Below are 25,369 nucleotides of genomic sequence, written 5' to 3'. Positions count from 1 at the left end.
TTTTGTAACCTGTAGATTCTAGAATCTATGTCTGGTTAGTTATTCATCTGTTAATATAGCGTAATAATAATATCTATAGAAAGTAATACTATTACAAGGCGTAATGTAATGAAACCTAAAATCTAAATCATATTGTAACAACTAAATCGACATAAATGTTCTTAATAATCTAACCACTAAATATAGTCTGTACGATATTATTTAAAATGTACGTTAAGTTAAGACTGAAAATCGTCTGAAAACCAGAACCTAAATCTACACTTAGCTGTTCTTGAGGCAATCCTGTTTCAAAGAGTAGCAGCGTGAGGTGGGCTCATATCTCTGTACTCGGCCATCCAATACAACAAAAGGGGCCAGAATGAGGACACCATAAATTGGAACAGCCGTAACTACTAACTAGCTTATGGATGGGAACGAAGCAGCATGGGGCTCAAGCTACATCCACGCTGGGGCACTTGATATGCAAGAAAAATCATTCCTACTGGGGACACTCGTCCACAGGACATCCGTACCTAGGATAATGGTACAAGGGAACACTACCCGTATCTTGGACCATAACCTAGGACTATAACCTTGGAAATAGTCCGTACCTTGGACACAGTCCGCCCATAAGATAACGGTACAGGGGAACACTGCCCGTGCCTTGGACACAGTCCGTCCATCAGATAACGGTACAGGGGAACACTACCCGTACCTTGGAAATAGTCCGTCCATAAGACCCTAAAAATACGAAACTCTTGTTTAAAAAACCAAACAAGGTCTAATAAACAAAATAAACCTACCTCGAAACACTTCCGAGGGCTCAATAATAAACAAAAGAACTGTCCTTTCTTCCATTTAACATTCTGGAAGACAACAACAAAAGTACACCAACGTGTCAGCAAAATACAAATACGAGTTAAGGTGGGTCAATTCAAAAATCTACCCTAAAAATATTCATTAATAATATCGAATCTATAAAAGATAATAACTCATCTTTACCTGTAGCTTCGAAATGGCAGCTGATTCAGATTTTGCAGTAAGATTTAAATTATTACCACTTCTAAAAGCCGGGTGAACAAAAGTGAGGTTAAGCGCGGAGAGCCGCCTTGACATATAACAAGGATCTTGACAGCGCGCGCCTCCACAGAACAGTAAAACGACAGCAGGGTTGGCGACTAGGGAACGTAAAAATTACGCCAAGCGTGCCAAATAAATTATCAGGCCTGAACGATACGGAATCCGGTGATGATAGGCCAGACATCATATATTATATATAAAAAAGACATTTAACGAACTAAAAACGTTACACTTTTATTTACGATAAGAATAAAAGGAAGAGAAAACGCGTTGTGGAAGAACATATTTCTATTCTAAGTGAACCCGGAACCCGATTCTAAGTATTTGGGCCATGTCACACCGGAAAGCGGATCTGCATGTCATATAAAACGGTCTTTGGTTAATTTCTTGAAAGAAAAGTTTGAACGAACTTTCTGATTTAGTAGCAGTTGGGACAGATGGAACTGTTGTGAATACGGGAGTGAAAAATGGCGTTATTCGTTTGTTGGAAAAATAATTAAAACGTCCCTTACAATGGTTAATTTGTTTATTCCATTTAAATAAACTTCCTTGGCGACATTTAGTAAAATTGCGAAGCATTTTTCCGAGACGTTCGTTTTAAAGCAGCGTATCTCCAAGACAAACAGAGATAATGTCGTGATTAAAAAAAAATACTCACAAAAGATGATGCTACAATGTGATTTGATTTAGCAATAGCTACTACAGCTGCCGCACCCTACAAGGTGTTACAAAATTCGGGCAAAAAACTTCGTCTTATTGTTGTGTCCTGTATATTCTCAAAATAAATTCGGAATAAAAATTTCTGACGTAGCATCCATTAAAAAGGAATTAATTTACAATTAAAAAAAATCATCAAAATCTAATGACTTGATGAAAATTCAACTTTGAATTTGGGATTAGTTTTTAGTGGCTGGTGAGTGTATTTTAGAATTTTTTCTAGTGGCGGAATATCCAGAACTTTTTCAAGAAATGAATCCTCCATAAAAGTGTAGATATTATTTATTACAGTTGTTATCAAATGCCCCCATTTTACTACAAAGACCTACACTTTTGAAATAATTGTTCCACTTGAGCTTCCTTAATGACCATAATAAGACGAACACAACCATGTCTAATCATTAAATTTATCTGATTCAAACTTAATCTAGATATACATACATCGTTACCCTTTATAATTTGTCTGACATAATTATTACTTTGAAAGGCCATTAAAACCACCCTTCTTTATTACAATTCAAACAAAAATACGAGGCATATTTTTTAAGTAAGTACCGTTTTGCGATTCCGCCGCCGCAGCGCTACGGTCGGCGTTCCGCGCATGTGCGCTGGTTACCTACATCTCTTGTCTATGCACAGACGCCAGTACAGTCTGATTCTTCATTGTATACGTTGTTTATTGAGTGTTTAAGATGCCTCCGACAATCGTGAGCCCCGCCGATTGTGAAGTACGGGCTGTCATACGATTTCTTAGTGCTAAAGGCGTAAAACCGATCGATATTCATCGTGAGATCTGTGAAGTTTACGGACAAAACATTATGAGTGATGGAATGGTAAGGAAATGGGTGAGAGCATTTAAAGATGGCCGCACAAATGTGCATGATGAAGAACGGAGTGGGCGTCCTTCGGTCGTTAATGAAGATTTGGTGCAGAAAGTGGACGAAAAGGTGAAAGAAAACAGACGCTTTACAATTTCATCATTGTGCGACTACTTTCCTCAATGTTCTCGTAGTGTTTTGTATCGCATTGTGATCGAGAACTTGAATTACCGGAACTTGTGTTCACGTTGGGTTCCGAAAATGTTGACGGATTTGCACAAAACCCAACGTTTAGGCAGTGCATTGACTTTCCTTGAGCAGTACCACAATGAAGGTGAAGATTTTTTAGACAAAATTGTTACTGGTGACGAAACATGGGTGGCCTACGTCACACCAGAATCGAAACAACAGTCCATGGAATGGCGACATTCATCATCACCCAAAACAGTGAAGTTTAAGCAAACAATTTCTGCCCGGAAAATCATGTGCACAGTTTTTTGGGACAGAAAAGGAGTCTTGCTGTAGGCGTTTCTTGCAGGAGTTTCTGCCTCGTAATGAGACAATCAATGCAGCATCTTACTGTGAGACATTGAACAATCTGCGCCGTGCAATCCAAACCAAAAGACGTGGCAAGTTGAGTAAGGGTATTGTTTTGCTGCATGAAAACGCCCGTCCACATGTGGCTAATCGGACCAAAGATCTCATCAAATCTTTTAAATGGGAAACTCTAGATCATCCTCCATACAGCCCTGATCTGGCGCCCAGTGACTACCATTTATTCCTGCACTTGAGGAAACACCTGGGCGGTCAGCGTCTTCAGTCAAAACAGTTGTGATACAGTGGTTAACCAGTCAGGCGGCAGAATTTTATGAGGAGGGTATTGAAAAACTGGTGCCACGTTATGACAAGTGCCTCAATATTCACGGAAATTATGTAGAAAAGTAGATTAAGGTACAGGCTTTCATGTAAAAATAAAATTATTGCGATATCTTTGCACGTTTTTTTTTAATTCCAAAACGGTACTTACTTAAAAAACATGCCTCGTAATATATACATATGTCTTTGTCGATTCATTTCTCTTTTACAAATATTATCCACGATATTTTGATTATGGTTTAAAATAAAAATAATTTCATTAGGCGCTCTTCACGCTATGGCATTGACATGACGTTTTAATCTATAATCCTACAATTAACCACCACCGTAATGGTGCTATAAAAATAGTAATTACTTGCGTTCAAATTACAGGAGGGTACCATTCGTATGTTCTCTTCTTCTATGTATATTATTTATATCTTGGTAAACACATTATTTAATTATTTCAATTAATGGAATTATTCTTTATAGTTTAATTAAGTGTACGTTTTATAGATTTTGTAAAAGTATAGGTTTCTTCAATATTAATAATGTAGGAAATGTCTCTATAAAGTATAAAATAAAAATCAAAATAAAACAATATGCAAAAGAACTATTCAATACACTGTTTTTCAAAATATGCAAAAACCGTGCATTTGTAATAAAGTAATGAGGCGTGTATTCTTTAAAATGAAATATATATGCCTTTTTTCCTCATTCCCTCATATTTTGTTCACATTTATTTTACTTAACATATGATTTCTCTATACAGGCTGTTGCGTCGTTGATCTGGATTATAATGAATAAGTTTTCCCCGTTCTATTCTACAGAAAAATGTATTTAAAACTTTTTAAAGAACTCCTTGAAATGAAGCCAATCGTTCATTTTGAATAATTTATACGAACTCGTTTAAGTTATAAAAACGAAATTTGGTATGTTAGTATGTGACATAAATTAGGATTGATTGACGTATTCAATTGTTTTCGGTCACTCCCTGTTTTACCGGAAATGGCTACAACTTTTGATTTTGAAATGACACCCTCGGTATTTTTTTACTTTATTCGATAGAAAATAACACTCTGAATAGAATGACATATCATATGTCAACTTTTGACATTTTCGCATATGGTTTATTTGAAATTATAACATGCGGTTCATAACGAAAATTTGACTCATGTACCAAGTGACCAGGCGCGGATAAAGGAATTTAATTTAGGGGGGGGCCTAAATAAAAAGTAATGTAGAAAATGCCTTTTAAAGCGCCATTTTTAACCCAAAAGCCTCATATTTAACCCAATTTATAGATTTTATGGGGGGCCTTGGCCCCATGCCCCCCCCTGTATCCGCCACTGCAAGTGTGTGGTATCAAATTATTCTTTATTATGAGCCACTCTCGTTTCATTTGAAAAAATTGAGATATGATTAAAAATATGACATGGGCATCTTTTAACCGGTCAGGACAAGACAGTAAAAACATTACACTATCAAATCTATTTTTCCAAGGCTCCTTTATTAAAAATTAGCGTTTTAACATTGTAACGTTTTCTTGCCACAATGCAAACGGCAGCTTTTCGTCTTTGCGAGCAGTCGTAGGTTCGTTTTTTATTTTTTTATTAGGTGTTATAATTAATTAATAAAACAATAATTATTGGGCGCCAGGACATTCACTCAGAAATAATAGATCTCTTTACCACAACTTAAATTTATTTATAATAAAAAAAATATTAGACAAGGATAGTAATTGATGGATGAAGTTAGGTTTTTAAAATGAATTAATATTTAAGAATAATAAGTATCAAAATTTAAATGTATGATAAAAAAATAGTATGACTTGTTTTGTTGATCAAAAATCATTGCCATATTAATATTAAATTACGCAAAATTAAATAAGTACCTCAAACTAACGCAGTTCATGAACCTTGTATGCGCACATAATTCTGTAAATCAATCAAAAGTTAATTAAATAAATATGTCAAGTGACACCATCACAAAATACTTGACAAGATATTAAAATATATAAAAATTTGTATATTTAAAATTAAGAAAATTATATTTTGATAATGAAATTCAAAAATGATATCTAATAATTACATAATTAATTACGTAATTCGTCAACAGTAAGTAAATAGATTTGAAATGAGTTAATAAAAAAATATGAAATCTGGCCTGATTATCCGGTGCAATTCCAGGCTTTTGATCGTCCTTCTGGATGGTGTGTGGACGCTAGGTGTGGGAGCTCATCCCCAATCTACCACAGCCTCGAACAGCCCTTTACAATACCACCAGCCCTGTGGAAATCAAACATGGATCATAGATACAGGCTCTCGTACCTCAAACCACCAATCACGACATATAACTCGCCATGTAACTGGACGGTAAAACCCTGGAAACGACACAACTTATGCACAAAATGCATTTTAGCAATTTTAGAACTTACCTCACGATGCTGAGGGTTTACTCAAAAATTAAACTCATGACAGGACAACCAAAACCACGTTTAGAAAATCTGTAAAGAGATAAGGTTGAACCAAAAGAGTAAAAATATGATGAAGATCAAACTTACCACAAAAATACCCATGAAAACTTAAAATTGATTCCTTCCCCAAATGCCAGGAACCATTAGGACTACATTCCAAAGGTTAATAGGGTAAAAAGGTTGGAACTTTTTCGGATGACTTCAGATAAGTATGTCGATATCTAAGCCACGAAATCTGAATCAAAAATGGTGACTTCCGATAGTCAAAAAGATGCTCTAGTTCTGCGCCGACAAGGGCAAGTACGATCAACAGAGTGTCCGAAATTAGTCAGAACTAATTCGGTAGGGTGTATGTTGGGTTGCCAATAGTATCGTTTTATTAAAACGTTACAACATAGCTATGGCACTCTAGATTGAAATTTAAAATACGATTTTTTATTAAGCGAAAATGTCAAAAGTTGACAAATGATATGTCATTCTACTCAGAATGTCATTTTCTATCGAATAAAGTAAAAAATACCGAGGATGCTATTTAAAAATCAAAAGTTGTTGTCACTTGAATTTCCCATGTCTAGGTCGACGATGCAACCACGGTATCTAGTGAAAGAATAAGAGGGCTCTATTTATTTGAAATTTACCCCATATGCAGTTTTTCTAGAATATGTGTTGCTTTTATTTTTGAAGATTTATATTTATTTAAATTTATTATCATAATTTGACAAATATAATAGAGGAAACTGAGGAAAAAAATATGATAAAAATTTGGAAGTGTAAACTCTATACAAAATTATTCATATCAAAGTAAAACTGTATAAACAAAAAAAAATGGCCAACTCTGTAGCCGGATTTTTCGATTGTATGGTATGATTTTCAAAACATTTGCGTGAAATAAATATATACCACGATTTTTAATTGAGTATGCCAATTTAAAATATTCTGACCTAAAAAATTTGTATTTTTAGTTTACTGTGCACTTTGCTGTTTGTTATACAAAGTAAATTCTTTATGTTTAATGTTCACCAGAGTAGGGTGGCTCTTTTGGATCTGATAAGCACTTGACTTACTAATGCAGGTACGGCTCTCGAAAAAGGACCTACCTGCATAGTGAAAGGTGCGTCCTAAAACCGGTAGTCACACGTTATGCAACAGGTTGCAATGATACGATATACCTCACGTGTTTAATAACCCAAACTTTAGACCTTTTCGACGAAAAATAGCGGGATAAATTTTCTTTTCAACAACATGCCTTGGTTAATTTTTAAGATCGAAATGAACTTGCCAGCAAAAATTTGCAATTGTTTCAACTATCATTACGTTATGATGATATTTTTTAAAATCGCGAGGTGGCTTTGGTGACTATTATTGTCGTAATGTCATATCGACACTGATTAGAACCAAAGACATCTAAATGGGTAGACAGAACAATCCATTCATAAAACTCAATTTTTTAGAATCATACTTGGTTTGACACTTTTATGAGAATTAAAAAGAGATGGGTACATAAATATGACAACACGGTTAAGTTTCGTCTATCTTCCTGTCATTTAGCTCTATCAGTGACGTGACGGTGGCGTGATGCTTTTTTTTATCAAAAATTGATTGGGATTGCCTCAGACCAATTTTCCATTATAACTAGTTTTGCCTGAGGTCTAACTGAGGGTAACTCTAATTTCATAAATGAAAGGGCCAACAAATAAGAAAATATACGTATTTTTATAATAATCTACTTATAACTAAAATTATCTAAATACGCTAATATAAGCATGGCTAAAGGTAAAAAGAACGTAATGACACTTACCGTCGAAATATCAATTCCGGGTTAGAATAGTCCACCTTTTTACAAATTATGCACTGGCGAACCATCGCACAGTGGACAAAAATCGAAAAAAAGTTAAAATTTACTAATATCTGAATATGTAATTTTATACTTATAGCAATGTTCAACCATCCTGTATATTATTTTCTATAAGCAGCGTTTTTTGTTAGGAAATATTTTCACTAAAAATAAATTTTGCGATCATTATCTTATCAGTCAGTGAAAAGAATAACATTCATAGTAGTTCTGTATATGGAGTTAAACAGTACGTACTTAACTGAAAGCCACTATGGATATTGTTAAACAAGGTATGTACTTTAAATTTATTTCTAGACAAGTTCGTCATTGTTTACTTTTTATTTATTTTTTAAGATGATTCTTAAATGGGTATAAAAATTTTACGTTTTCAAACTTCAACAAGGCATTAAAAAAAACATATCAAAACATATCGTATTTATTGAATATTTTTGTTGTCATATTCATACACTTTTAATTTTTGTATAGTTCACCTGCGTCTGCTTGCGACGAACTTTATTTTACAATACTTTTCAGACGGAGTAAAATTGATAAGCAATGCCGATCTGGTTAATACTTGGCTTGATCATAAGTAGAAGAACTCAAAATCATTTGTATTTCAAAAAATGTGTTCTTTATTAGATATTGATGAACCGTCACACCACTTGTGCCTGCTATGTTGGAGCGGAACGTGGCATAAAAAAGTTTCCATCTTTCAATTTATTATAAAACCTTATACCCAAGAAAACGAAAAAATAATATATGGATATGGTCTATTAAAGAGGTAACTATTAACATCCGAACCCCTCATACCAACAAAAAGAACAGTAACAACGCGAAAAAGTAACATATTAGAAAATGATGTACAGAAATATTATCTTATATGTGAGGATATTTTATCTACCTGTGATTTGGATACTATAAATTTGGAAGATTCTGTCAGCAGTGATTCTTCTGAATCAGAGTAATTACGATCTATGCATTTTGTTGTCCTAAAGTAAATTTATAGTATCTTAAGTTTTTTTTTAATTAAATATAGCAGTAATGTTTCTTTTTCATTAAAGAAGAACATTTTTATCTTATATTAGGCTTATATTGTAGGAATCATGTTCTAATGTTATTCCAATTCTTTATCATAGGGATTTATTTAATACTTACACCGTTTTCATACTATAAATTATTATTTCCTTAGATGGAACACAGCTCCAACATTTTTATTATTTATAAGATTTTTTTTCATAAACGTGGGACTAAGAACATCATCATTTAGTACAATGAGAGTACTCATCATTTGTGTCAAATAAACCTAGTTTGAATAAATTACCGACAATAAAAGAGAAGTTTTGCATTTTTGTCCTCTAGAGCCATATGTTCGTAGCACTGTGCATCGTAGATAGTTAAAACTACTTTAAATAGTTTTCTTTGCAATAAACACTAATAATTATTAGAAAGTTGTTCAAAAGCTACAAAAACTACCGCAGAAATTTCACAACCGCGCGCTGTCAAATATAAGTTGAATGAAAACAAATGAAAACGTCAAATGTCAGCGTAATTCCTACAAATTTCGACAATTTCGTAGTAAAGATGAATCCACAGCGATGCCGCTAGTTATCATTGAAATTTCCCTAATATAATTTAATTAGAAAACTAAAAATAATTTCAACGATATAATCCTGGCACAATTTATGTATATTAATTAAAGTTATATACCTATACAAATATTTAGTTTAAAGTTTCTATAGGTACCCAAAAAACATTAATAACAATAATAACATTTGGATCTCGAACCGTATTCTATCACATACTGCGTAAATCTATCATCGTCGATTTTTGCGGGACACAGTTCGTGATCACGATAAAATGTAAATTGTTTTGTCTCCCTTTATTTAGATGTCTTTGATTAGAACTCTATACTAAAATTTAAAAAAACGTCGAAAAGACGATACAGGCTTGGTTTTAATACATATTAGTAACCCTATTAATCATGGAAAATTCTAAATAACTTTGCTCCTACACTTTTCAAACAACAGTTTTTAAAATAAATGACATGATTACGTATATAATTTACAATCAGAGAATGCATACAGTGCGAGTTTCCTAAGATGTTCTCTATGGGTATCTCGGAAACTACTGGAGATAGAGAGGCGGTTAAATGAAGAAAGAATTGCAGTTTTGTGGGGTCATATATATGCGTCTTTCAGATTTTTGAAAAAGTTCATGGCTTACTAGATATTTCGAAAAAAACAAATATCGGCTATTTTAAAAATTGTCCCTAACTCCATTATAAGCTGTTTTAGACAAAAAGTTTTGAGATAAAAGTTGTAGATAATCATATCCTTAATGAGATTGTGCCCTCCGTTTTCTTCTAAAGCCTGTCATTTTTGACATATGACACAAACATATGTTTTTTTAAATGGAAAGCATAGTTGGCCATGACTTCATAAAAAGCGCCATTTTTTAAGCTTTTCAGCGATATAAGCTAAAATATGTTTTCTTGGAAAAATTACTGAGTTATAGCCAATTAATATTATATTATTAATAATTTTTAAACAATTTCACTTAGTTAGCCATGGAAACAAGTTTAATCGTCTTTGCTCTCGGAAATGTGAAGCTGTCACATCCAAACTTTGTAAATTAAAATAAGCAAAAATTGTAAAAATGAATTTTTCAAATGCAGAAAAGCGTGGAGGATTATTGGTTCAACTTTTCTTGACCATATATTTTCGAGGATACGTTAACCGGTGAATGTTACGTTTTTTAGAGAACGGGTTTCAAGACATGTTAGAAAAGTTACATTTAGTTATAGCCAATTCTGATCTTTCTTGATTAATTTCAATTGGATTGCATGCTTATTCTATTATGATTTATAAAACCTATAAGAAGTTAGAATATATTACTCAAAGGTTCTTTACAATTTACATTACACAAACTAAAACTTAAAAAATAATTGAGGATTGAGCGTTCACAAAATTTCTCATGCTTAAATGTACCAGGCAACGGCCCAACTACGTCGAAACACCGGTTCCCATTAGAACACCGAAGTTAAGCGACGTAAGGCGATGCTAGTGGATGGACGGGTGACCGGTTCGAAACTTTGCATCGTGCTGTTGTCCAAAAGGGAAAAGTGTAAAATCTATTGATACACACTGCTCATTCACGCCGGTTCAAGGCCGGATGAGATCGGATATCTCGTGAGTAAGAGTTAATTTAGACACTTCCTAAGTCGGTAGGCCATTGACCATGATATGGCCGAGGACCGCGGTTCGGATTCCGCGTAAACAAGTAGGTCCCGTCCAGTTTAGCCATTGCAGCAGAAAGGAGACGTTAACTTGAACCTCAAAAAAAAATCACTGCATACACTTTAAGTTATTTTAGAAAATCCGCCATTGTTTTGAGTTGCATCTTTTTAAAACTGAATTACTACCTATTCTCATAGAAGGACCGGTGGACTTAATTAAACTTCTCTCGTATCGCCACTTCGAGTGCCTCTCTTAATTCACAAAATCTTTTGTAAACCTTATTGTTAACCACACCGCATAAAAAAAAATCTAAAATGGATAGGTCAGGTAATCGAGGAGGCCCATGCAATTGGTCCACCTCTTTCTATTCCTGAGTTTGCATAATTATGATGTAAATAATTTTTAACATTTCTTTCATTATGAGATGGGGACGTCGTAATAAAAGTCATGTTCGAACCACTCTATTGATGCGGGAGTATCTACACGCTTTTCTTCATTTGAAAAATTCATATTTACAATTTTTGTTTATTTTAACTTACAAAATTTGGATGTGACAGCTTCACATTTCTGAGAGCAAAGACGATTAAACTTGTTTCCATGGCTAACTAAGCGAAATTGTTTAAAAATGATAAGAATTGGCTATAAGAAACCATATTATAGCTTATGTCGCTGAAAACCTTAAAAAATGGCGCTTTTTATGAAGTCATGGCCAACTATGGTTTCCATTTAAAAAACATATGTTGTGTCATATGTCAAAAATGACATGCTTTAGAAGAAAACGGAGGGCGCAGTCTCATAAAGGATGTGATTATCTACAACTTTTATCTGAAAACTTTTTGTCTAAAATAGATTAGAATGGAATTAGGGACAATTTTTGAAATAGACGAAATTTGTTTTTTTCGAAATATCTAGTAAGCCATGAACTTTTTCAAAAATCTGAAAGGCGCTTGTTTATGACCCCACAAAACTGCAATTCTTTCCCAATTTAACCGACCCTCTATCTCCAGTAGTTGCCGAGATTCCCATAGAGAACATCGTAGAAAACTCACCCTGTATATTATGCAGAGAAATTTAAAATAATTTAGTCGCTAAATGGTCAAATATTTAAAATTTTCAATTTTTAAGACTAGCTATATAAGCTATATTTTTTTTTAAAATAATTAAATAAATATGTAATGATAGCTCAGTAATCCAAGACATCGTCCGCTGAACTTCACTTACACATTACAGCTTCAGATTTTTTTCTTTGCGTACCAAGGCCAACCAAAAGCAAAAGTTGATCTGAAACGAGTTGTTCGTAAATAGTTCTTCGAGCTTTCCCATGGCAGACAGACAAGTTCATCATCCTAGGCGCTTACGCGTCTTTTGGCGTCTTTCAAGAATTACTAGGAGATACCAGGACTAGAAGACATAGCTGGCGTATGATTTTTATAAATGTTCGGTATTTTATTCAGTTTCATGTCTTCTTTTTTTATTTTTTTTGGGGGATTAGATAAATACACTCACCAGCAGGGAAAACGAGCACCTTAAAATTTTGATGTATTTTAAAGTTTTATACAGGGTGGCGCCTCATTCGCCTCAGTTGATTATACGAAAACGGAAAGATGCAGAAACAAAATATTGTGTGGATATATGTGGGGAGACAATGTGCACAATTTAAAATTATTTTGAAATATACAGGGTGTTTCAGAACTAAGATCCATACCAAAGTTTTATTTTTTTATGGAACACCCAGTATTTTATTTCATTTTCGTATTCTCGGGTCCAAAAAAAGGCATTTATTATGGGGGTTAAATATGTTTAAAATCTTTGGATTTTGAGATATTTTAAGATATTTAAATATGCATGCTACAATAAAATAGATTATCAATACCCTGTACATTACTTTTCAGAATTAATTCTTGTGCTGAGTTTAAAGGTAGAAAAATAAACTTGACTGAAAAATGTTATTGTTTGCTTAAATTTATACAGAGGTACCCAAAATTGCTGATCTATTAATTTTAAGGATTTATTTTATATAAACACTTCGTTATTTCAAATGCAACACCCTGTATCTTTTAAAATAAATCGAAGCATTAATAAGGCATTTATTATAAGGGTTCAATATGTTTAAAATCTTTGGTTTTTGAGATATTTAAATATGCATGCTAGAATAGAACAGATTATTAACAAACGACGTACATTACTTTTCAGAATTAATTCTGTTAAATTTGTGCTGAGTTTAAAGGTAATTAACTCTACTGAAAAATGTTATTGCTTTCTTACTACAGGGGTACCAAAAATTGCTGATCCAGTTTAAATATTTATTTTATATAAAATCTTCGTTATTTCAAACACCCTCTATTTTTTAAATAGATCGAAGCAGATTCAAATGCTCTTTTAAACTCTATATTAGGGTTTTCTATACCTATATAACTCAGATTTTGAATAAAAGCGATTTTTAAATAAAATGGCAATCAATATGGCTGGTGTCGTCATGGCAATTTTCTGTTGACAGTAAATATTGTTAGTAATTTTCTTTTTTCCATAAATTTTTTGAATAGCCTTACTGGACATATATCCGGTTGACCTCAATTTATGACCAGCCATTTTGACGGAGCACAAGGTTTATCTCCTCCTTGAGTAGTTTTATCGAATATCGGGTTGTATTCAATGCGACAGGTCGGTGGGTTGTCCTATATTATCAATATCATCTTTAAAATAGGAAACAAAACATTTTCCTCCCTCTCCTCCTCGCCATGCCAATTCCTAGGATAATACAAATAATATTTTTTTTTGCAAACCATCGGGACATTGTTCATTACAATTTCGTACCATCAATTTGAATTCTTCGTATTTGAGTGCCTTAGAGCTTTTTCTTTTTAGAGGGTCCATCTGCATTTTTTTGGCACTTTTTGCCTCCCGGGATATTTTAAATTCGGTGTCAGTTTAAAGGAATAAATTTAATATTATATTCTTTTTGGTATTTTTCCATTAATAGCTTGGCTGTTACATTCCAAATAGTTTTTACCGTAACATCCTCATAGTCTTGGCCGTTTTTCCTTTTCATATTAAATGCCCAATCGGTCAAAATATTGGCCAGTGCCGAGATTGAAATGTTCGCATCCAAAATGTAGTTTCTATCTTTTATAAAGTCCATAAACTGTTTCCATACATACTGGTGATTAATTATAGAGTTTTCGGCTTACTTTCGGCAACTTTATCTTCAATTGCACTTAAAGAATCGTTTCCAAATCGAGACTTTTTTAGAATACCTATTATAAATAATTTACGTCTAAAGCTACGTTTTCACGATGCAAGTTTTGCTTGCGCAAATACTTGTTTGTGAGTACTTGCAAACTGAACATTTTAAAATTGTATGTTTACACTAGTCAAGTTATTGTGCAAGAACTATGGATACCACAGAAATTGTTAAATGTGGTGTAAATATTTTATGTCATACGTTAAGTGATGAATTGCGTACTTTGTTAGAAGAAAATCAAAAAACCAGAGTATGGGTAAAACCATGGATAAATCTGAGGAAAAACTGTTTATTCCAAAACTCTTTCAGAGGCAGCATCTCATAATTTGATTTCTATAGTGTACACAAAGGTGTACTACTCTTCTAACGATCTACAAATATTCGTGCTTTTCGTAAATTGTTAAAAACCTCATAATTTGGTCGCGAGAGAACCTGGTTGGGGCCATTTTTTCGTGCAACTGCTACTGCAAGAACTTGACAACTTGTTTACATGTAAAATTTTCGCTCTGCAAGTACTAGCGTGCAAGAAAAGTAGACCGTCGATCAACTTTACTTGCAAAGTAATTTTTCTTGTACAATCAGTTGAGCAATTACTTGAAACACAGTTTACACTAAGCAAGTACTGGCAATCAAGTTCTTGCGCAAGCAAAACTTGCATCGTGTAAACCAAAGAATATACCTAGCTAGAAAAAGAATGGACTCTGCCATACTGAAAAATGGTCCTACAGAGGTGGCGCCATCTATTGAGTAGGGCTTGTTTTAAATGGATCGAAGCGCGGGCTTTTTAAATGAGCGTATTTATTGAATTTTACTCTAAAATAATTAAATTTGATTATTAAATCTTATTTTGATTTTAACAAGTATTGTTGTGATGTGTAAAAAATAAGATTTAAAAGTATAATTTATACAATTATTAAATAAAATTAAGGCCAAACATGTGAAATATTATTTATTATTTAAAGTTTTTATTTATAAGTGAAATATTTAAACATCGTTTATTATAATAAAACAAGACCAACGTAATACGCCCAAAGTTTTGTAAATGGTATAAATATAAATAGGTACTTAAATGATGGCAAAAATAAAAGACACATTATATTTTTAGGGCCACAAACAAAAGGAATTGTCTAATTAAAACACATATAACAAAGAATATACCTAGCTAGAAAAAGAATGGACTCTGCCATACTGAAAAATGGTCCTACAGAAGTGGCGCCATCTATTGAGTAGGGCTTGTTTTAAATGGATCGAAGCGCGGGCTTTTTAAATGAGCGTATTTATTGAATTTTACTCTAAAATAATTAAATTTAATTACTAAATCTTATTTTTTACACAAATTCAACAATACTAATAACAAGTATCGTTGTGATGTGTAAAAAATAAGATTTAACAGTATAATTACAATTATTAAATAAAATTAAAGCCAAACATGTGAAATATTATTTATTATTTAAAGTTCTTATTTATAAGTCAAATATTTAAACATCGTTTATTATAATAAAACAAGACCAACGTAATACGCCCAAAGTTTTGTAAATGGAGTAAATATAAATAGGTACTTAAATGATGGCAAAAATAAAAGACTTACATTATATTTTTAGAGCCACAAACAAAAGGAATTGTCTAATTAAAACACATATAACAAATTATAGTTTGAAAAACGTTTTGATAATCACTTATTTGATAATATTATGATCGGCGCTATGACAACGACAATATTTTTTGAGAATTTGACAATAATATGACAATGGACGTTGGAAACTATGGAAACTACAAAAAATTATGATTTAACGCCATCTGGCAATAACTAGTAGCAACTTCTTAACCTAAAAATTAATTGCACTACCACCTAGTGGCTAGGGCTGGAACTATTTTATTTGAGATTTCCATGGAAACGGAGTGGAACCGCTTTTGCTATTTCACTTTCCCGCCCCTGACATATAACAAATTATAGTTTGAAAAACGTTTTGATAATCATTTATTTGATAATATTATGATTGGCGCTATGACAACGACAATATTTTTTGAGAATTTGACAATAATATTACAATGGCGTTGGAAACTATGGAAACTACAAAAAAATTCTGATTTAACGCCATCTGGCAATAACTAGTAGCAACTTCTTAACCTAAAAATTAATTGCACTACCACCTAGTGACTAGGGCTGGAACTATTTTATTTGAGATTTCCGTGGAAACGCGGTGGAACCGCTTTTGCTATTTCACTTTCCCGCCCCTGGTGTAAACGTAGCTTAAGTGACAAATGTGTCATTGTCACTTAGACATTCTGCGGGAAATTTTCGCCGGGTAATTTTCGATTTTAGCGAGCAATTTTTGCCAAAAATTACCCGCTTCATATGGGATTTTTTGTACATCAGTGAAATATTCGTTATAATTGATTATTATTGTTAATATATGTCGCTATAATTATTGATTATTAGTGTTAATATAAAATGTTAATTTGAGTTCCATCTTGTCGTGGAAACCAACATTTTACGGCAACAAGTACCCTACTTCATTATTATTTGTTCTTCGCTGTTCGCACTAAAGTCTATCTCTGGTAATAAAAACCATCTGTTATTGCTATTACGATATTAGTACGGACAGTTGTAAGAAGCAAAAATATTAACCTTCGAGCATCTCGCGTCTCATAATTTTCATCTATTTTAATTAACAAATCAGCTCTAAAAATAACACTCGTTAGAATTGAATAGTTAGACTTCCTGTAAGTGAAGTTTGTTTACAAATGACCAAGCTTATGCAGATGCATCTAGCTATAGAAAATGTAATTAGTGTGATACTTTCCTATTATGGAATAATATTACAACCAAGATCATATACATGGTGTCAAAAAATACTGTATCTAACTTCGTTGGGCGATGCTACAGGTAAAAAAAACTTCTTATGAATCTATACTTACCCTAAAATGTTTCCCTAAGAAGTTACAGGCCTCGAAAGGTTGAATAAAAATAATAATTATTTTTTATACAAGACGATAAAATGGTATTTTATCGTTGACCGAAAAGATTAATTTCGGGAGACGATAATGCAATTTTATCGTCGTGTATAAAACAATATTTTTTTCCATAGCGAGTAACTTTTTAAAAAATATTCAGAAATTATTATTTCAAGGAATTTATTACGAGTAGAAAAAATATTGTGCTGGGTTGGCGTTGGTTTCTATGTAATTTGACAAATAAATAAAACTGTCTTTTAGTTGTCAGTTTTGAATCAATATTTTTTAATTCTCTTTTATGCCGATTGAATTGAAGCTAGAAATGGCTCAAAACGAAATAGGTAAATTACCAATAGATATTCAGGCTGAGACGACAAACGCCGTATCCAAACTACGTCCATTTAAATTCCAAATAACTTATGAAAAGGAATACAAAAATTTTGAAAAATGAAAGCAATTAAAAAACGTGCGAGAAGAAATAAAGTTTTTAACCTATCCTCGCTGTTAAAGTATCTACTATTTTGTATAGTATATTATCTACTATTTTTGATAGATATAAGGCAATTTTAACAGTTTCTATGGCAAAATAAAAATATGTTAATCATTTGGAGTTTTTAAAATTGCCAAACTGCCGCCAGATTGGCCTCAGTTTTATTACATTGAATTTAAAATGGAAAATTGCATAGAATATCCCATTTTAGAGAACCCTAAAGTTTGTTTGGTTTGGTTTGGTTTTGGCCAGTAGCTATGTTTTGTGAAACCGCATATATATGATAATTTTGTAATTAAGATTAAAACTGTTTTAATCCTCTACTGGCTAACATGGTTTCCAGTGTTAAAAGTGAAGTGTTTTGGTGTATTGTGGTAAATTAATGTTATATAATTTTTGCAGATACGCCTATTTAATGAATTTGTTTTATGCAATGACAAAAACATACCTTGATTATTAACATGGTACAAAGAAAACAAGGTATGATATTGCGCAGGTTGGTCGCTACGTCACAGGTGATAACAGTCAATTCAAATCGTGAAGATATTGTAATGAACCTGTTTCTTTGTTTATATATCGTCATTGAACTATCGCTAAGCAAGTTACTGTAAGAGTCAGGAAGTGTCTAGGAAGCGAGAGACCGGAGTTCGAATCTCGGCCGGGGCATAAGTTTTTTATTTAATTTTTTAAATACTGTTGTATTCTATAGTTTATTTTTGTAGTATAAAAAAAACTATTTATTCTGTTATTTTTTAATCTTCGGTATTAATATAAATTGATGGTTAATACAATACCTCATTTAATATAAAATGATATTCTACTTTTTTAAATGTATCGGGCCCTAATTGTACTTAAAAGTAATATATTTTTACAGTGATATACCATGTTGTACACTATTTAATATTTCAGTCACTTAAAAAGTTAATTTGTATTGAATAATTGCCTATCATTAAAGGAAATTTGAGCTATAATCCTTGATGGGCATATTCTGGTTATGCAAGTACTTCCTCTAAATTTTGGGTTTCGTTCAACCGATTTATTCTGAAAACCTGAAACATCGTTAACATTACAATAAATTTCACCCTTGGAATTACTTCTATTACAATTACAATACATTCATCTGCATTGGCATTTTCTACTTTTCGATGGAAAACAATCAACTTTTTTTTAAATGATGTGACAATTCCTCTTGTGGTTAATTTTCCATAGATATCCTCATTCCTCATCTCTGTCCCCATAAACATCGCAAACTAAAAACCTAAAAAACAATTTTATACAGAATATAGAAATAAATTTGTATTCTTACCTATTATCGTCCAAATCCATGTTAATAGGTAATTAATATTTTGGATTTTTGTCTTTTATTTTTAAATATATTTTTGGAACTGCTTGTTTTAGTAATTATTAAATTAAACGAACAAAAAAGTCAGAAAAAATAAACAATACTTAACCATAACCCTAAAAAATATAAAAATGCAGATCTCCTGTCAACTTTCTTTATTTTTTATTTATTCATTATTTTCCTAGTGACATCACAGGTGGTATGCGCGAACTGGAGGAAATTGGAGCCGCTATCAATCATACCTTGTATTCTTTGTACCATGGATTATTAATATTGAATATCCGTTCAACACTCTAACTACTGAAATTCAACAACACTAACGGATTTAGATTAGTCACATCTAAGCTGCTACGGCGTTAATATTCTCCCCTCGTCTGCACATAATTAAAATAAGTTAATTTATACGTTTGTCTTCAGGTGCTTAGGCATGATTTCCGGCATCTCTGTAGAGGAACCGGGAATGTCGTATGTAAATGTATATTCTTGATATTCAGGAGCGTAGACAAAATATCCTTTTATTCAGACTGGCAGACATAAACACGTTTTATTATTTTCTTTTGATTTTTTAATAAGCATTTCGTAATGTTATAAACTATATCTTAATAATCTACTTGTGTAACAACCTAAACAAAAAGTTAAAATATTATTGTCTTTTTTCCATAGCAACTGTTAAAATTGCCATATATCTATCAAAAATAGTAGATAAAATAGTACTTTAACCGCAAGGGTAGATTAACTGATACTTTAACAGCGAGGATAGGTTAAAAACCTTATTTCTTCTTGCACGTTTTTTAATTGCTTCCATTTTTGAAAATTTTTGTATTCCTTTTCATAAGTTATTCGGGATTTAAATGGAAGTAGTTTGGATATATGGCGTTTGTCAGCCTGAATATCTGTTGGTAATTTACTTATTTCGTTTTGAACCATTTCTGGCTTCAATTCAATCAGCAATCGACATGACAGAGAATTAAAAAATATTGACTCAAAACTGACAACTAAAGAGACAGCTTTATTTATTTGTCAAATTATATAGAAACCAACGCCAACCCAGCACATTATTTTTTCTACTCGTAATAAATTCCTTGAAAAAATAATTTCTGAATATTTTTTTACATTTTACTATGGAAAAAATATTGTTTTATACACGACGATAAAACATAACTATTTACTGTTTAAAATAGATCGAATAAGATCTTTCTTATTTATTGGACCTGAATCGATTTATGCTAAAAAATAATTTCTACTTTAAATTTAAGTCCAAATGAGGAGCATCAGATCAAAAAACGATAAATTATGCATTTTACCTAATTTTTAATATAATAATATATCCATTTTACCTAAGTTTGTAAGTTTTTTAATATTAAAACAGTGGAAATAAAGTATGTCAATTTGCATTTAAAAGTGATCCAGATTGATGTGTGAAACGCAATGGAAAGTAGATACATAACTTTGATTATATCGGTGCTTGGCGCGATCAATTGGATATGTCGCTTTTTTGGGCATCATATTAATTTTACTGCAAATTAATTCTTAAATTATGTATTTACATTAGTGATGGGCATTACGATTCTTTTTAGTGAATCGAATCGCACGATTCAGTTTCTCATATTGAATTGACTCCTACGATACGTTGATTTGAACAAACCACATGCACAATTTACGTTCCATAAAAACAAGAATCGTAACACCGGCAGCATAACAGAATCGTAACACCATAAAAACAAGAATCGTAACACTACCGGCGATAATTTAGCCGGACAATTACTTAAGGTACCAGAAAAAGAAATATACAGTTCTTTCATTTGTTTTCAACACTTTATTACACTAGCGTAATTGGATTGATTATTTTACATATATTATTTATCAATCCAATTCATATATACTATTTATTAAAGACTCCTTAATACCAATTTAATATTTTTAGAGTCATATTCCGATTTAATAATCATATAATAAATAGTATATAATACCGCATGATCCAAAAAAATGGCATCCAGTTGGCTTGGAAATGAACATCGATGACATTGCCCATATAATTTTACATATAAGATGACGATTTTCATTTTATAACCATCGCTGACGCCGTTTTTTTTATCATATTGAGCAGAGGCCAACAATATTTATTTGGAGTTGCATAAAACACGATTTCGTCTTTTAGTCCGACATATAGTGGTTTATAGTCGGTTATATTATTTTAACAAAAATATTAACATAAAAATTAGATACCTTACAGATTCTCCCGTACAAAGCACAGTATAAATGTTTTTTTTCTCGTAAATAACATTCTTATCGTTTGCATTTTATACCCATGATGTTTGTTTAGGGCTTTTGTTCAAGTCTAAATATTTGCGCCTGATTCTATGCCTCTATCACCACCGCGCCGCGCCGTTACGCGCGATGCGATCGTTAGAAACGAACGATCGCATTGTGATCCAATTCAATTCTCACGATTCTTTTTTACGGCTCATCGTTCAAATCTTATGAATGTTCTTCTACTATTTCCAGTGTGTTATTTATTAGCATTTTTTTTCTGTCTAGTAGTTCGTTGTACATTGTTTTAGTTTTTGCTAAATTCATTTTGAGGCCTTCCTTATTGCTGGCTGTATTTAGTTCGTTAATTTGTGCTTGTAGTTCTTCAGGACTATTGGCAAATGTCATCAGCAAAGCTTAGATGTTTAAGAAATTCTCCATCTATTTTTCTTCCTTTGTTGGTCCAGTCCAGTTGGAGGAAGATTTCTTCTAGTGTTTCTGTAAACCGCTTTGGGGATATCGCATCTCCCTGTCGTACTCCTTTGCCAGTTGGAAACTTTGGGGTTGTTTTATATACCATTATTTTTGCTTTGGATCCTTTGTATATATTTAGTATATAATTAGTTTACCACTTAAAAAAAAAGACTGATTTTCAGGAAATCGATTTTTTAGACCTCGATTTTGTATGAATCGATTAAAATTGCTGAGTTCAGCGTTTATCATAGTTCACATGAACTCGAGTTTACGCTATATTTGTACAACCGGGCCTTAGTTTGATATCAAGGACCTTCGCAACTTGTACTAATATTTTCCAGCCTCAGTACCTGCGGGTGATTAGTACACATAGAACACAACACCAATCACTTCAGTTTTGAATGTAATTAATGAGGAATGATTTGAATGTGCTGGTATAGAACTACGAACCTTACTATGAGGAGAGTATTTAAAGCTGTATTCCGCTGTAAAACCAGGTGAACCAGACCGGTAAACTACGGTAAAGAGCGGTCCCTGAAAATCATCGGTTTGATACGGAACGGTTTGGTAAAATATTGGAAACGTCAAATGTTGACGTTTTCTAAATTTCAATACCTCTATTATAATTATCTATCTTTTATGCATTTTTAATGTACCTATCGTATTCTCTGCTTTTAAGTTTGCTTCTTCTTTTCAATGGAGTTTAATATTGAAAAATACTTTATTAATAAACTGTTAAACTCGTTAGGCAGCTCAAGTAAAGATTTGCAGGTCCAATATTAAAACAGTTCAATAATAAATAAACAAATCTAATCAATATTTATATTTTTATAGCTTACAAAACATTCACGATTACTTGTTGTCTTGTTTTTCATGTTTTCTTTAAATGTTCCTGACTTTAAGAAACAATGGCTGCATGATAAGTTTAAATGGCCCTAAAAAGTAATTCTATTTAGTTAATGAAATTTATTTACCTTTACTGCATACCTCCATTGCTTTTGGATGTAAATACAAAATATTATTACAACTTTTAGAAATTAAATGAGAATTTCACTCGAACTTCCAATATTTGCTTGATTTCTGTCACATAAATGACATTGATTGACAAACAAAACCAGAAAAAACAGCCTTCTCGCGCTGGTTAGTTTGGTGGCAGTTATAACCAAATTTTTCAGGAACCGTGTTCCGTAATAAAAGAAAACTTTCAGGAAACCGATAGAAACGGATCATAAAACCATAACCAAGGTAAGCAACGGAATACACCCTAAGTTTTATTATGACTCTTTTATTAAAATTCAGAACAGCATTTTTTTGGTCTTTGGCCAAAATATTACCCTAGATATTACCTCTTCATCACTGTTGAATGACCCTGAATATGTTAATATATTACACGTTTCTATTGTATCTGTTTATATTGACATGGCAATGGCAAATTTTTACGATGCCAAGACGACGCTACTTCACATATTATGCTTTGATAACTGCAGCCTTCTATTAGTCTTTCTAAATTCGCAAAACTTTTTTTTCGGATTCAACCGGTTAAACTCTATTTTAGTTTTTTAGGGTTCCGTACCTAAAGGGTAAAAACGGGAACCCTATTACTAAGACTTTGCTATCCGTCCGTCCGTCCGTCTGTCACAAAGGTCTATCGTATGAACCGTTATAGCTAGACAGTTGAAATTTTCACAGATAATGTATCTATGTTGCCGCTATAAGAATAAATACTAAAAACAGAATTAAATAAACGTTTATAAATAAAAAAGTGCTTTCACTAAACATTATCTTTTAAGTAAGAATTTTACATAGAATCTTTCGAGTCCTCGGTGGCCGCGTGGTTAAAGCGTTAGGAGTTTACGCTGCAAGACATACTAGGGTGATACTAGGGTTATTTTCAGTTTTTTCCTTAGATTTAACGGACTGGCTGATTAACTACGACATATTGGTTACGAAGATTGGCGATCCTAAATACTTTATTGAGGTCACTTGTTCGATTGTTTGTCCCTTGACACGCAGGTGTGCATTTATTGGAGTCTTAGAAAAGACCAATAGTTTGGTATTGGAGACATTGAGATGCAGTCCAAACATCTCACTATAGTGGACTACGGAATCTATAATGCTTTGCAGTTCTTGTATATCGTTGGCTATTATAACCGTAACAACAAAAAGAACTGGATATACCTAATAAGCATATTATATTTAAAAGTATTAGTAGCAGTAGTATAACTAGTTATATCAAAATAGAGTAAATATAAAAATACCGTTCTCACAAATTTGGTTTAAACCTTTACTACTACTGATACGACTCAGAACAGTCTCTTCTAGAAGTGTTCTCGGAGTATTTAAAAATTTAAAATAGTTTTTATTTATTCTGTTTGTTTCCTTCTTCTGACCAAGGAGATATGTTCAACATTTTTTTGTCAAGCAAATTTCTTTAGGAAGCTCAGCCTTCCTTAAAGGCTTTAAAAACTGACATGCAAGTTTTCATTTTAGTTCTAAAGCTCCACATTCACTATTAGCTTAAACGGTTGGTCGATGCGATTCGTTAGTTCGTTTGAATTTTTTTTTGATATATAATTATTATAGAATATTTCTATTGATACAGATTTATTCCAAAACTTTGATTCTATTTTTAAAATACCTGTATGATCAAAAATATAAGTCAACAACAAAAGCATAAGAGTATAATAACATTTCTATTATTTTTATTATTATTGGAAAATTAAATAAATTACACATATCCTCACCATTTCAAACCAACCTACAAAAAGGTTAAAATAAACACAAGAGGAAAAAAGTCTTTTACGATTCCGGTCCTTAAAAAAGATACTATCACACACACAACTATATCCTCCCCGACCTGTTACACGCCTGCGCACTGCAACATCAACAAACACAACACCGCCACCACAACAGAAAATCCCTTTATCTTCGTGGAAGACGCACGCACGACTAGCCGTAATGGTACACTGACTGCCGCTAGTGTCGGCCGGTACCACAACCGATGGTACTGTGTACGTACTGGGAGCGTCTAAACCGTCGGTGATGGCCTGCGGCAAACGACTGGTGCTCGTAATGTGTATAAAAGCGATGCGAAGTCGGAACACAGAAATAAAAAAACAACAACGTAAAGCAGCGAGCGTACCGCGGCCACGGCTACGCTCCGAGTCTATCATTGAACTCATAGCGCTTTTAACCTTGAAGTTATGTGTACCGAAGCCTGGTCTACGGGAAGGTACAAAGACCCCCTCGGTACTGAAGGAATTGAAGGCAGGGCCGTAACGACGCACGTTGCTATTTCTGTAAGATGCGAGATTTAAGACCTGTATTTTCAACTAATTTATTTTTATACAATAAATATTTATGTATCAAGTACGCAAAATGATTTAAGGTAAGTGTACCAGTAAGTTCGGCAACACAGAGCCAACCTGAAGACATGTGGCAAAGCTTAAAATCGGCTATTATAAAACCCTGCAAGAAATACCTGAAAATTGAGAAACGGACAATGCGAGACGATTGGATGACTGATGAAATTTTGATGTTTATGGGAGAAAGAAAGAACCTGAAAAATACAGACAGACAGGAATATAAAAAAATACAGAAAGTCACCAAATATAAGTCTCGT

The 25,369-nt window shown here is 32.7% G+C and overlaps 1 protein-coding gene across 1 annotated transcript in view; it reads right to left on the bottom strand.

The window, feature by feature from the left end:
* Window positions 1–24,791, bottom strand: part of LOC115891041 (polypyrimidine tract-binding protein 2) — a 470,600-nt gene extending 445,809 nt beyond the window's left edge. Inside the window, exon 1 of the mRNA XM_030911438.1 lies at window positions 24,492–24,791. Within this exon, the coding sequence (XP_030767298.1) occupies window positions 24,492–24,494 (3 nt within the window). The 5' untranslated portion in view covers window positions 24,495–24,791. The remainder of the gene's footprint in view (window positions 1–24,491) is intronic.
* Between the last annotated feature and the right edge of the window lie 578 nt (window positions 24,792–25,369).

The sequence above is a fragment of the Sitophilus oryzae genome, unplaced genomic scaffold (assembly GCF_002938485.1).
Source record: "Sitophilus oryzae breed Bouriz unplaced genomic scaffold, Soryzae_2.0 scaffold_944_pilon_pilon, whole genome shotgun sequence".
In the NCBI taxonomy this organism is placed as follows: Eukaryota; Metazoa; Arthropoda; class Insecta; order Coleoptera; family Curculionidae; genus Sitophilus; species Sitophilus oryzae.
This window is presented reverse-complemented; position numbering and strand designations above follow the sequence as displayed.